Source organism: Muscardinus avellanarius (genome assembly GCF_963383645.1).
Source record: "Muscardinus avellanarius genome assembly, chromosome: 9".
Lineage (NCBI taxonomy): Eukaryota > Metazoa > Chordata > Mammalia > Rodentia > Gliridae > Muscardinus > Muscardinus avellanarius.
In genome coordinates this window covers 111495411-111509839 of record NC_137795.1, presented here as the reverse complement: position 1 = coordinate 111509839, position 14429 = coordinate 111495411, and the positions used below count along the sequence as shown (strand labels likewise).

At 49.9% G+C, this 14429-nt stretch overlaps 1 protein-coding gene across 5 annotated transcripts in view; it reads right to left on the bottom strand.

Annotated features, from left to right (window-relative positions):
* The window catches only part of DPP6 (dipeptidyl peptidase like 6), a gene marked incomplete at both ends in the record, with an annotated part of 1069233 nt that overhangs the window by 504006 nt on the left and 550798 nt on the right, over nucleotides 1-14429 (bottom strand). For 2 of the 5 annotated variants that reach the window (XM_080701137.1, XM_080701139.1), the window contains one exon: nucleotides 1127-1183. The exons of the other annotated variants lie outside the window; for them this stretch is intronic. In XM_080701137.1, the coding sequence (XP_080557263.1) occupies nucleotides 1127-1183 (57 nt within the window). Of the gene's footprint in view, nucleotides 1-1126; nucleotides 1184-14429 lie in introns of those variants that run through there. 5 annotated transcript variants of the gene reach the window in all.

Here is a 14429-nt window from a genome sequence, read left to right as displayed (position 1 = left end):
GCTCTCTAGATGATGAGGATACAAGAAAATTGTCCTTTTATTGCAAAATGAGCTTTGGGCGAGTAGAGCTCACGATAAGTGCAGGTCCAAAGTTGTCTCCATGTGCTCTGAAGAGTTGGCGGTGGGATTCGGTCACACATCCCCAAAGCAGGGATGTGCTTTCCGGAACTCTAGAGAGCCCCCCTTTCTTTGCCTTCATCCTAGCAAAAGCAACATAAGGACAACCCTAAGTCGCCCCTAAACCACGCTGGAGAAACCAGCTATGCTGTTGATTTACCAAGCTCCAGCCAACTGCTTTGCAATCTAGTGGTGTCTCCCAGGATCTATTTTAATGATCTGCCTGAGGTGAACTGAGCAGCGATTAACAGACAAGAACCCTTCGGATCCTCTAAGAAGGGAGTTACTGTGTCCATGGGAGCGCTGAAGCCCAGCCTGGCCATTCCCTCAGTCCCCTAGGGCACCCAGCCTCCGCAGACAGTGGGCCTCCCCGGGGCAGGGCAGAGACCCTGTGCATGCTGGACCCTGGCGCCCCGACACCCTCAGCGAGCCTGGGAACCCGGCACTCCCCAGCCCAGGCTCCTGGGGGCCTCCCCACCGGCCCATCCATCAGCAGAGCTCCACTCCCGGGTGCGCAGTCTGTCCAAACCTTACAGAAATGCTTGCGGGAAGGGCAGGGGAGACCTGGACACAAGGCTCCTTTTCTTTGGACAGGTGTTAGAACCAAAGCAAAGCCCTCTTGAAGGGTCAGAATAGACCTGCGTTTGGGGGAGGGGAGGTGGTATGTCCGTCTTCCCTCAAATTACAAAGTAGTTGGGAAGCTTTGCAACTAACACAGGTTAAACGAGGCAGCTCTGGAGAGACAGGCCTTTGTCCAAAGGTGCCTTTCCTCAACTTTACCTTGCTGGAGGAGGCGCTGGGTGCCTATCCATTATTGATAGCACAGGAGAGCATCCTTTAAAAATAGAAGCGGGTGGAGCGCAGGGCCGACCCCCGCAGCACTCTCAGTAGCCTGGTGGCCCAGGGGGCTGCAAACAGACACACACCGAGCCATGCACGACGGACCCAACACACACACACACACACACACACACACACACACACACACACACACACACACACACGCTACCTGCTCCTGCTGCTGCTGAGTCTTCGCCGGGGCGCTGGGCTCCTTGGCGGTGGTCATGGTCTGTCCAGGGGGCTCGCCACCCGGGCCAGGTGGGGTCTGCCGGAGAGTTTGAAGCCACCAGAGTCGGTGGCTAGGGCGAGGAGGAGCGCGGTTCTAATCCATACTTCCGAATCCCGGGTATTTCGGGCGGGTGGGGGAGGAGACGGGAGACCAGCCTAGTTTGCTCTCCGGGTGCACGGAGCCCAGAGAGGAGCGAGAGGGAGGTGCTGCTGCCCGGCGGGGCTTCGCCAATTAGCAACAGCCTCTGCGATCGCCACAGAAACAATAACTGCTTAGCAACCGGCACCGGAGGCTGGGTGCAGGCAGGGCCCGGGGTGCGCTGCCGCCCGCTCCAGGCCGCGCACGGCGCATGCTCCGGCCGCGCTCGCTCGGGCTGGCTGGGGCGGGGGCGCGGGGACCGTCAGGGGCGCGGGGGGCGGGCGAGGGGCGCCCCCACCCCGGCCAACCCGGGCCAGCCCCAGCCAGCCGCGCGCATCGCCCGCGGCCCGGGGCGCAGGTGGCCAGCCCGCGGCCGCAGCAGCCCATCCACCGCGCGCACCTGGGGAGGGGAGGGAGGGTCTGCGCTTCTCCCTGCTGCAGAGGGCCTGGTGCCTGTCAGGAGGGATGGTCTGTCTCCCCAGAGTAAGGCCTCCCTTCTGTCTGCCCAGAGGCTTGGCAGGAACATTCGCTGCAGTTCGAGGCCCTTCCCCCCCCCCCCTCACAATCCAGGAAACTTAGGTTCCACCCTTAGAGTCAAAAGAATCTATATTTCTCTAGGAGAATCAAGTCGGATTTTGGGGTGTTTGTTGGACAAAAGAGAAAAGAATGCACAAGGAGCAGCCTGTACGCTGACCTTAGGGGACACGAGGGGTCCCCGACACTCCCTGAGTGTTAGGAGCAGGGAGCCTCCTGTCCAGGCACCTGGCTGATGGCCCTGAGCTCCATCTTGTATTGAGGAGGATGCACCTGCCTGTCTACACCTGAGCTACAGATCAGGGCAGCAGAGAAAAGCCTGTGCGGAACTCCAGGGAAGCAAATAGCGGTGGTTTGCAGGTGGGGACTCTGCAGATCCTTCAGAGCTCCAGCAGGGCTAGCTCAGAGGCCCTCTGCCTGGTGCCCCCCCCCACCTCCCCTAGCACCTCTGTAGGTCCTGGTCTGCAGCCTCTGTTCCCTGAATGCTCCTGGCAACAGGTGGTCACTGATGGGCAGAGCTTGGCTATCTCCATCCAGTGGATGATAATTACCCTCCGTCATTAAGAACCCAGTGCTGGGTTTTGCACTCCGCAGAGCCCAGTGCTGTTCCTTATGAAGAGCAGGCAAAACATCTGTGTTTCCTTCCAACAGGTATTTAAGAGGCGACTTCTGGTAGTGGAGCTCCTTCCCAGTGCTCCCCGGTCATTCTTCCAAAGCACACCACCTGGCCAAGTCCAAGGCGCTGTGTCTGCGGGAGTGGATGGAGGGGTCCAGGTCTTGGCAGAGCAGCTGGCTGCCTCTCCCGCAGCCTGCAGCTGTAGACCTGCTCTGCCTGCTCACTGGGCAGACTCCAGGGGGCCGAGTGGACAGCTGGCAGCCTGCATGGTTTGGCCAAGAGTAGGGAAAAAAGACCACATGTAGAGCTCCCACCCAGGTGAGGGCTTGTGTTTTGCTTTGTCTGCTTTGGGTTGAATTTCCTGCAGGACTTCCAGGGTGGCCAAGCCTTGGTGTGAATTCCAGCTATTCTCTTCTGGGACTTGAGCGGTCACCCATGTTGGTTGTTGGGGTGGGCCGACTCTCAGGGTCTCTGTGCAGCCACAGCCTCAGGTGTGGAGGGGGCCTGGCCCCACCTGGGTCACACCGCTGAGCCGTATAAGCCACGTGGCAAGATGTCCCTAAGCAAACATGTCATGAGGCCCAGCAGTAAAGGAGACCAAGAAGGAGGGCCGGGCAGTGTGGTGAGAGAGGGCTCCCCCCCACAACTGAAACCAGGCAGCCTCTGGAGGGCCCGCGTCACAGGTGAGGTCAACAGCCCCGGCCTACAGTCTTCCACACGCGCACAGGCTTGTCCTGGGAGACGACTCTTCAACTTGAAACCCTTGGGCAAATCAAACCCTAGGCCTGATGCCACGGGCAGGGGCCAGAGGATGGCCAGGCGTAGACGTGAAGGGGGCTGAGACGCTGCCCTCCACGTTCCCGTTCCCAGGGACCTGGACCTAAACCGAGCAGTGGTAGCCCCAAGACGCTCAGCCCTGCAAGGTGGCCGACATATGACACTCCCTCAGGCACTTTCCATTTTACTTCCCAGTGAGGAGCTTAAAGTATTTTACATGTACCATGAATATGGATGTAGCGCACAATTTGCTGACTTTTGTAAGATTACACAGGACACCTCAAAGCGATGTCCTCCTGGCCTCAGATCCCAGGGAAGGTGGTCTGGCCAGGCCCTGCCTCAGGGCCCCCCACCCTTCATTCATTAACTGTCAACAAAAGTCATCGGGAGGGAGAGGAGAGGTGGGATGGGAACCGAAAGAAACACAAGTGCTGTGTGCAGTATGTCTTGCTCACTCCAGACCTCATTATGATGCAGTTACACTCATCAATAAAAGTGCAGTTTATACACAATACACACACAGCCATTCGGAGGGAGGGTGCGGCAATTAATGGTGCAGGGTCCTGCTAGGTTTTGCCTCTCAGACCTCTCCATGGTTCTTCCTGGCACCAGGTCCTCCTCTTCTAAAGGTGAAAGGCCAGGCGATTCTACCCTATGTGATAACATGGCTGGGCTGGAGGGCGTCCAGCTAAGTGAAATACATCGCCACGTGCAGAAGGGCAGAAGACAGGTAAGCCGCCTATAGGAGAATCTAAAATAGCCTGGAGGAAAGGAAGACTAGCACTGCAGACGCAGACAGCTGGGACAGGAAATGGGCGTCCCTAATGAACAAGCACAAGGGCTCATTGTGGAGGGAGCGAGTTTAGGGGCCTGTGCACGCCATTGAGCCTCTGGACAACCCACGGGGCTGTGCGGTTACACTCTGTGAGGGGGCAGATGTCATAACGAGTGTTCTTGCCCCCTGTGAACTAGGAAAGGACTATCTTTTACTCACGTCAGTCAGCGTTCCCCTGGAGGACAAACATCGCACCGAAGTTCTCCCCTCAAGCTAAAGGTGTTTGTATATTTCTACAAATGCAGAGAACACAAGCTCTCTTTAGAGGTCACAGCTCGCTCTCACGTGAGTGGTCAGCACATCAGCTGACCGTCCTCAGTCAGAGGAAAGATTCGCAACTGGTAAATACAGGGCACAGTGCTTCCCAGGTTTGTGCAGACCAGAGGAAGAGGAAGAAAAGTATGGGTAGATTTCTGGAAAACAGCATATATAAATGGCATGGTTTTCAACAACTGGAGCCTGTAGGGAGTACAACTCCAGAATTTAAGGCAAAGCTTGTGGGTGGGAGTCCTGCAATGAGGAGCAGGGCGCTGCCTCTCTTTCCAGGCCCTGCTCGGAGGAGGTGCCCAGGAGAGAGAGCTGACCTCCACATGCCGTGGAGGGCAGTGGGTGCTTACTCCCTCAGTGGCAATTCAGCGGCAAGGACCATCTGCCAGAGTGCCAATGCTCCACCCAGCATCGCACCTTGCACCCCAGAGACGTGAGGAAGCAGCCGCTGTTGCTCCCCTCGGCTTACAAAGATGTAGATTTCAGAGAATTCAGCATAACAGCCAAGGTCACCCACAGTGAGCAGTTACACCCAAGCTTGGATTTCAGCAGTCCAGGCCCTAACGCACTGTACAACATTGCCTGACACAACTGAGTCACAGAATATAAAGTGTTAACAGTATTATCCCGGTGCAGTGGCACATACCTGTAATCCCAGGCCTCAGGGGGCCGAGACAGGTGGAACACAGTTTCTAGCACAACTGCAGCAATTTAGCGAGGCCCTTAATGACTTAGCAGGACCCTGTTTCAAAATTAAAAACAAAAAGGGTTTGGGCTGCAACTTGGAGGTAGAACATACCACTCAAATTCAACTCCAGTAACAAATTCCAGTACCAAACCAAATGAGATAAAAACAAAAGCTGTAATCACTTAGTTTGTGCCCCAGAAGGATGCTGAGCTCTTCATACATACTACCCCAATTGATTCTCAAGTCTCCATCACCTTGGGCTGCCGTAACAAGTCCCACAGGAAGGGCAGCTTCAGCAAGACAAGCTCACATCCCCACAGTTCTGGAAGGTAGAATTGCAACCAAGGTTTTGGCTCCTCCTGAGGCCCCTCTCCTTAGCTTAATGATGACCCCTTCTTCCCGTGTCCTGGCTGCCCCTGTGTCTGTGTCCTGAGCCACTCTTCTTATAAGGGAAGATGGAATTAGGGCCTGCCCAAAGACCTCATTTTAACTTTATTTTCTCCATGGAAACCTTGTCTGCAAATATAGCCATGTTCTGAGGTTGTGGGGTTGGAGCTGTACATGTGAGCATCTTGGAGATGGAACAGCCCATACTACTCATTACAGCCCCATTTCCTGTGGGAGGAAACTGAGGCTTGACAGATTAAGGAACACTTTCAAACTCGTGTAGTCAGTAGAAAGTGGCAGGGTTGGCATTCACACCTAGTTGTTGAACAAAACAAACCCTGGCCTCCCCTACACACACACACAAACACACACACACACACACATATTTCCTGTGTCCTTCATTTCCCAAGTGCCTGGACAGGAGATACATCCCCAGATCCTCCCAAGAAGACTAAGGTTCCTGGTCAAGCCTGACTACCCCTGCCTTCGCTAGGCCTCCAGCAGCCGAGAGGGTCTTGCTGGGACCTCGCTTCCAGGTGGGCCCCTCCCTTCCTGTTGAGGCAACTTGCAGTTGGATGGAGCACAAGGACCTTTGAGGAGCATCTTGGAAATCATGCTGGTTCTGGCCCTTCCAGGCAGGGCCCCTTTTGAGTAGAAGCACTTCCCTTCTGCAGGGGAGGACTTGCAGACAAGCTGGGAAGGAAGCACACTTAGCAAGTCGCAAGCGCTACGGGAGCCTCATCTGTAGCCATGATCTCTCTTTTCTGTGCCCACTTGGCATGGGCTCCCGGAGCTAGGGGACAAGCCAACCAGAGATTCCCTGGCCATCCCTCTTGCCATCTTACTTTCTGCTTCCACTGGCTCTTTGACCAGCTCTGTTAGGAAAGCTCAGACATCTGCACTCAGCCTTATGGAAGGACTCAACGCATGGGCAGTCCTGTGCAGGTGCACCTGGACATGGGCCTCCCCACTTGGGCTGACCACTGTAGCCTCTACGCCCTCTCCCCTGCAGATGTGTCCAGCTAGGGCTCTTGGCCCAGGCACAGCTCATAGGTTGGTTTGTAAACATGCAGACCTGGGTTCCTCTGCCGCTTGAAGCAATTTCTCATGTCTCTGATTCCCACTCACCTGCCCAAGCAGCCAATCAGCTGCAAGGGCTCAGCTTTGAGCATCACTTCATCAACAAGAATTTATGGAGCACCTACTATGTGCAGTCAGCAAAACCCCTACAAGCAGCGGGCATGCCAACTGATTTACTGCGGTAAGGAAGAGATCAGAATGTTCTTAGTGTTTGATCTCTGAAGAGTTTGAAGTTTTTAGCATGCATTATCTGCAAGGGAAGATACTTCTCACTAACAATTCCCTGAAAATAAAGGGGCGGAAAAGTATGGTCACCTCAGGAGTCAGACCAGGGTCCAAAGAAGACAAGGTGAAAAAAATAAAGTCCATTTATACATATCTCACCAACATCGAAAATCACCAAGGAGCCGATGATTGTTGTACTAAACAGCAATGACCACCCATGCCCACTGTTGCTACTCATGTCCTGTCCAGAGAGCAGTCCCTTTGCACGTGGAGGTGGGTCGGGTTTGGTTTGGGTTTTGCCTTGAGAGCCCATTCTCTAGGCGCTGGTAGTGCGAAAAGTGCTCCATCTCCACCCATCTGGTGAGGAGCAGTAGGCAGCCCAGAAGAAGAGGCACCTGAGGGGGAAGGGCCAGGAAAGGAAACAGCAGCAGAACTGACCCAGACCGCCCGTGGATGGGACGCATAGGCTTCATGGATCACAGGCATCGCAGGGAGGAGGGAGTGTGCCTCAGCGCGACCATGGAGCCCAAACCCCCTCCTGGCCTTATGGAACTCACTTCTCCAGTGTCCATCAGTCCAGAATCCTTGCCCAGCAAGAGCATCTTGAAGAAGGGCCAAGGAGAGCTGGTGTACACAGAAACACAGTGGTGACTGATGATGGTGTGGACCTGAGCAAGGCTGCACAGGCACAAGGCTGCCCTTAACCTGCTGTGGGTTTCCTCCAGGGAGCCCCAGTCTGCACAGCTGCATGGATCTCAGCTCTGCCTTGAGCTGTGTGTGCATACTAGGAAGAGCCAATAGGGAGTTTCCAAAAGCCAACCAGAGACACATTCCCATGTCCAAGCTCAGGCGATTTACCAGAGTGTGATAATTTTTCTCTCCTTAAGAACATCTCTGCAAAATCAATCTCTCTCTCTCTCTATTTCTCTCTCTCTCTCTTCTCTTTCTCTCTTTTCCAGGGGTACTTGGGATTGAACTAAGAGCTTCATGCATGCCAAGAAAATGCTCTACCTCTGAACTCCAGCCCCAGCCCAATGGTAAATCTCTTTTCTTAAAATTTTTATTGGTGCATTGTAGTCATACATCATAATGGAATACAAGATGGTAGAGGCATACATGCACACATCACCCAGTAAATCTCTTGACCTAGAAATGGGAAAATAGAGCATCATACCTATTTGATTTGGGTTTTCTTTCATTTTCAGATTGTTCCTTTAATAAAAGTAAAAAGAGTGTGGAGGTGCAATGAGGTCATGGCAATGCCTTCTGGGCAGCCTGCCTCTGCGTTGTGGAGAAATAAGAGTCAACATGCTGACCCTGGCTCCTCCACAACTGGAGAGGGCTGTGAATAAGAACTGGCCTTTCTGAGCCAGGAGTGGTTACCCCTTGAATACCCTTTGATGTATGGAGTGTGTGTTAAGTTAGTCAGGGTTCTCCAAAGACACGGAGCCAACGGGAGAGGAGGGAGGGAGGGAGGGAGGGAGGGAGGGAGGGAGGGAGGGAGAGAGAGAGAGAGAGAGAGAGAGAGAGAGAGAGAGAGAGAGAGAGAGAGAGAGAGATTAAAGAATAGTTAATCTCTTTGTTGTGGGGACTGGTAAATTTGCAATTTTCTCTGGGAACCCAGAGAAGAGTCTGAGCTATACAACTTGAGCCCAAAGACCGTCCAGAGATAGCACAGCATTACTTCCTGGGCTGCCTTAGGAGATCCACTAAATGTGCATAGAGTTTTAGATGCAGCGAGTAGGTGAACTTCTAAACAAGGGTTAGCAAACCACGGTCTATGGACTAAACCTTTTTTGGGACATAACGGTGCCCACTCACTGGAGTATCACCTATGGCTGCCTCTGCAAACCTTGGCAGGGTGACTTGTGACAAAGGCCACAAGGCCTGTAAAATGTCAAATATTTATGACCTGCCTCTCTGCAGGAGAAGTTCGCCCACCGTCATCTAGAAAGGCTCTCTCACAAGTCAACTGAAGGTACGCTAGCTCATTCAGAACCACAGAATCGGGAAGAAGAACTGTCCAGTGATGAGGCAGAGCTTTCTTCTCTAACCCCCAGGGGAGGGAGCACAAGGAAAAACAATACATTTTGCAATCATCTAAGTTACTAGGATTGGGGTTTGGAAGTCCCCTCCCCAAACTCATATGTTGAAAGCCTGCTTACCAGTGCAGCCAGGTTCAGAGGCAGGCATGGCTCGATAGGCGGGTCGCTGGGGGCGGCCTTCAGGACTGTTTCTATTCCTGGCCCCTCCTCTTGCCCTCTCTGCTATCAACCGCCATGAATTGAGAGCAGCTTTTCTCCACCACGACCTGCCTTTCCTTCACAATTTCCACCTTGGGGTTGATCAACCATAGCCCAAACCTTGAAACCTTGAGCCACATAAACCTTCCTTCCCCCTGTCAGGCATTTTGGCCACAGTGATGCAGTAGCAGACTGGAGCATGAATGGACACACCTTTAAGGAATGAAAATGTCTATACTGACAAACACAGTCCCACCCCACGCTGCGTGATGGCAGCTGGCCTTGTCTACCTTAGATTGTGACTGGACCAATGTGCCTCCATCCCCAACAGAGTGGGCCCAACAGCATCTCTTCCAAATGCCATATGTTTCATAGAATGGGTTCAGCACCCAGGAAGAGCAATTCTTTGTGTATTCAGAAGATACTGACACTGGACTTCCGGGAAGATGACGACCGAGAAAAGCGGGGCTTAAGAGCCCTGCTAACAACCAATCTCCATTACCACAAAATCAGCGCCTTTCATAGCCAGAAAACACCATCACCAGAAAAACAAAAAAATCACCAGGCTCCAGAGAGAAAGCGGACTGAGAACAGAGCTCAGAGCCACAGAGGAGATAACCGGCCTCACGCCCGAGGACGCGGTAGCAGCACCATACTGCCGGCGGCAGTGGCAAATTCACCGGACGGCTACAGCAAGCCGAGGTGAGCCGCTGTGGAACAGCCAGGCGGGATTTCTTGCCGCAGGTAAAATCTAAAGCTCCCAGTGGCTGAGCTCAGCACACGCCGCAGGGATTCAGAGTGGAAATCAAAACCAAGAAGAAATACGCCAGCCTCACGGCCGAGGGCGTAGCAGCGGCGCCATATTGCCACCGGCAGCAGCAGCAGAGAATTCACCGAATCCAGTACAGCTACATCTGCGTACTCAAGAACAGTGAATCAAATTGCGGGCCACAGAGGAGAAATCCCAGTACTGTACTCCCTGGAGCTTGACCCAGTGGGGGAGGGGCAGTAGCAGAGATATCACACCATAGGAGAACGTGCAACCTGGCACCCCCCACAGTCTAAAGCAGCCTCTATCGACTCTCTGGGTCAGAGACTCTGTGATACAACCCAGTAAAGGAGTAGTGGGGTCTGAGATACTACTGACTCAAGATCCAGAACACCTTAAGTGAAGTCATAGTGACCCAAGGGAAGAACCCAGAGAAGGCACAAACTTCCGAAATCATGGGAAAGAGGAATAATACTGGAGCAATAAATGCCCACAACCCCACAACATCAGAACCCAATAAAACAGAAAATCAGAGATTTCTAGAAGATCAAATTGTCGGGGCCCACTCGGCAGGACCGAGGTGGCACCCAGGCTTGTTGCCAGCATGGACTCAAGATGGCGCCTGGGCTTGCAGCCAAGTCACGAGGCTCACGAGGCTGGCAGTGCCCTGAGCCTGCGCAGTGAGCCCTATCAGGCGCCTTACGGATGATTAGTGACGCAGCGCCTCGTGCTACCACCTGCCCGCCCAGGAGAAGGTTAAAAAGCGCGAATGCCCTAGCGGGCGGGAGCTAAGAGGGTTGGTGGAGTGATGGGGGAGAAGATGGAGAAGATCTACGGGAACTGTATAAGAACCTGGGGTAATAAAACTGCTTGAGGAAGATCGTGTAAGAGTCGTCACTGCGACCGACATCAAATCTGGAAAATAACTGTAGAAATAATAGAGGTGCTTCGAAAAGAACTCAGAGAGAGCCAAAAAGAGATAAAGGATGCAATTAATGAAGTAAAGGCCTCAATTCAAAGCACAAACAACCGATTAGAACACATGGAGAACAGAATCTCGCTCTTAGAAGATGATCATTCCAAATATGAACGCATAGTTTCTAATCTAGGAAAAAGTATCTGACAGCAGGAATCTGATATTGAAGAAATATGGGCCCATTTTAAGAGAGCTAACCTAAGAATAATTGGAATAGAGGAGGGAAAAGAAAGTGAAACCAAAGGGATCAACAATCTCTTCAAGGAAGTAATAGCAGAAAATTTTCCAAACATAGAGCAAGAGGTTGATACACAGGTCCAGGAAACTTATAGAACTCCCTTTAGACAGGATCGGAGAAGAGGATCCCCACGCCACATAATTGTCAAAATGACCAATGTGGAAGCCAAGCAGAGAATCTTAAAGGCAACAAAAACAAAGGGCCAAGTGACATTCAGAGGCAAACCAATTAGAATCACTCCAGACTTCCCAAACCAAGTCATGAGAGCCAGAAGGGCTTGGAGTAACATATTCCAAACTCTGAAAGAAAACAACTTCCAGCCAAAAATTTCCTACCCAGCAAAACTTTTATCAAATTAGATGGAGAAATAAGAAGCTTCCATGACAAACAGAAACTGAAGGAATTTTTGTCTTCAAAACCAGCACTAGAGAAAATACTCAAAGAGATTAACTACAAAGAAGAAATAGGTAACACACACCAGAACCAGAGGAACAAGAGTTTCCATCCAACAGTCAACTAAGATTGGTTATCTGTGGAGATTCATTACTTATGTTAGTCTTTTACCTATCTCTAAATGGTATTGTTTGCCTTTATCGTTGTTAATTTTTAGGATTTCTAGTTGGAATATTAATATACCTTCAGATATAGCATTTGGAAATATTTTATCCCATTCTATTAGTAACTTTTAACTCTGTTTATATTGTCTTTGGATATACAATATTTTTTTTATTTTTTAGGGAGTTTGTATACTCTTCTGTTGCCTGTGCCATTGAAATCATATCCAAGAAATCACTGCCAATTTCAGTGTTGTGAGGTTTTATGACCCAGATTTTCTCCTAAAAGTTTATATTCTTAAGATTTATATTTAGGTCTTTTATGTATTTTGAGTTAATATGTGTATATGGGATTAGGTAAGGGTCCAACTTTATTCTTTTTCGTGTAATTATTATGTTTCAACAATATTTAGTTAAAATATTATTATTTCTACCACCAAATGTTCGTGGAAACTTTGTCAAAAATAACTTGACAATATAGGGAAGAATTTAGCTCTAGGCTTTTATTTAACTCCAATGGTTTATATATCTGCCTTTAGAATAGTACTACACTGTTTCAATTATTGTAGCTTTATATGGTTTGAAATCAGAAAATATATATCTTCTAGCTTTGTTCTTTTTCAAGATCGTTTTGGGTACCTAGAGTCCATATTCCATATTAGGATAGAGTTTTTTTCTGAAAAATAAATATATAAATATATGATAGTCTCACCTAAAAAATAGAAAAAAAATATTCTCTGGTAAGAAAGAAAGCAAAAAGAAATATTGAAATGTTGTCTTTAAGTCATCAAAAGCTTGGTATCAGACAAATGAAACTGTTATGTGAGATTATCATTTTTAATTTTGGATAAATTGCTATAATTCTAGATGTCAACCACTAAGCCAAGCATGGGAGGGAGGGATGGGGAGAGAATGGGGTGGGGATCGGGTGGGGGCTGACTGGGCGATGTGTGCATGTATGTCTACAAAAGTTTGTATCCCACTATGATGTATGAATACAGTGCACCAATAAAAATAAATAAATAAATAAAAATAAAAAATAAAAATAAATGAAAAAAGAAGAAGATACTGACACTGATTCAAGAAATACTGAAAACATTTAAACAGTTTGCCAAATCCATACCATCTAACGCTTAGAGTAAGTGCTCAAAAATGATTGTTTGGGTAAATAAATAGTGTGGTGTCTTCAGGCCCCAAAGGGATTCTATGATATGCCACATATAAAGAGTTTCCATCAACAGATGAATAGAATACAAAATTGTGGGATATGAACACAATGGAATTTTACTCAGCCATAAAAAAATAGAATTGCAGTATTTTCAGGGAAATGGATGGATCTTGAAGACATTATGCTAAGTGAGATTAGTCAGTCACAAAAAGTAAGGAATCGGATGCTTTCCCTAATATGTGAAAGCTAGGGTGAAAGGGGTCATAAGAGGAACTCCAGGTGAAAAAGGAGATCCTACAGAGGAGCAAATAAGGCAGCCTAACTGGGGGATGGGAGGTGGGGAGAGGGAAACGCTGTAAAGCACCTGACGTCCTTATTCATATTGAAGTCAACCACTAAACCAAGCATGGGGGGGAGGTTTGGGGAAGATGTGAGGTGGGGACTGGGAGGGGGCTGGCTGGGTGATGTGTGCATTTATGTCTACACAAGTTTTTTACCCCATTGTGATGTATAAATACAATATACAATGCAACAATAATTTTTTTTTTTAAAAAAAGAGTTTCACCTATCCTTTTTCCGAAAGATGCTGCCCTTGCTAACCTGGAAACTTTAAGAGACAGGGCAATGCCAGTCGCGGTGTGCAGATGAGTCCGTACCTCCTGCTGGGCCACTATGGGCTGGCCTGAGCCAAGGTGTCCAGCTGCCTGCTGGACATCAACTCAAATCACTTGATAAATAAAATGATACATTCATATGTGTTTTGCAATAATGTAGAAGTTACCCAGAAGACATGGTCTAACGAGTGTTGATGGTGGGGAGAGGAAGAGGAGTTATAAGGGAGTGAGGAAAGGGAAGGGCAGGAAGGAGGAAGAAAGGGAGAGGGGCTGGTCCTGAGCCGTCAGCTCCACTTCTCCAAATCTCAGTTTCCCCGTCTGTAAAGCAGTGCAGGGAAAGTGGAAATAAAATGCACTGAGACCTCTCTGAAGCCAGAAACAATCTCTCGTCCTGTCTTACCCTCACAACAATCCAGGATGAGCTGTGTTCGTTCTTTATTTACAGATGAGGAGATCAGGGCTCAGAGGGAGTGGGTGCGCTGCTCAGGCTCATACACTGTGGTCCATCAAGGCATTCCATATCCGAGTGCCCCCACTTGCTCTCTCTCTTTATGCTAACACTATACCCTTCAAATTAGGTGTTTTGTAACTTACCTGCCGGTTAAAAAATTCTATGTTGTGACTCCAGGTAGGTATTCCAAGGTTGATAATCAATTTTCCAAAATGTGGTATAAGGCAAAAGGTTTTGGAATCCACTCACGCTCGTGTCCAAATCCCAGCTTTTGGAGGCCAAGCTCCATCCAACCCTGGGAGAGGACCAACTATGATATGAATGGTGTGATTTCAACACAGCCTTGTTTCTAAATGCTCATGTTTCAGCCAAAGGAGCATCATTTCATTCATGCTGTTTTGCTTTTCATCCACCTCTGCACAGCCTCACACCTGTGAGCACATCAGCAGAGCCAGGGCAGGTCTGCACGCGGTTGGCCATGACCGCTCGTGCCACCAGACATGCTGGGCAACCACAGAGCGACAGACACTTTGTTTATGCACTTGAATGGCTCTCGCTGAAGTTCCTGGGAATGCTCACTGTTGCTGTGACCCTAATTTGGTACCAGCTGTGGAATGGACTCGCATCATTGCTTGGGGACAGGTGTCAGGGGGTGGCTCAGATGTTCCCGCTACCACGTTGGG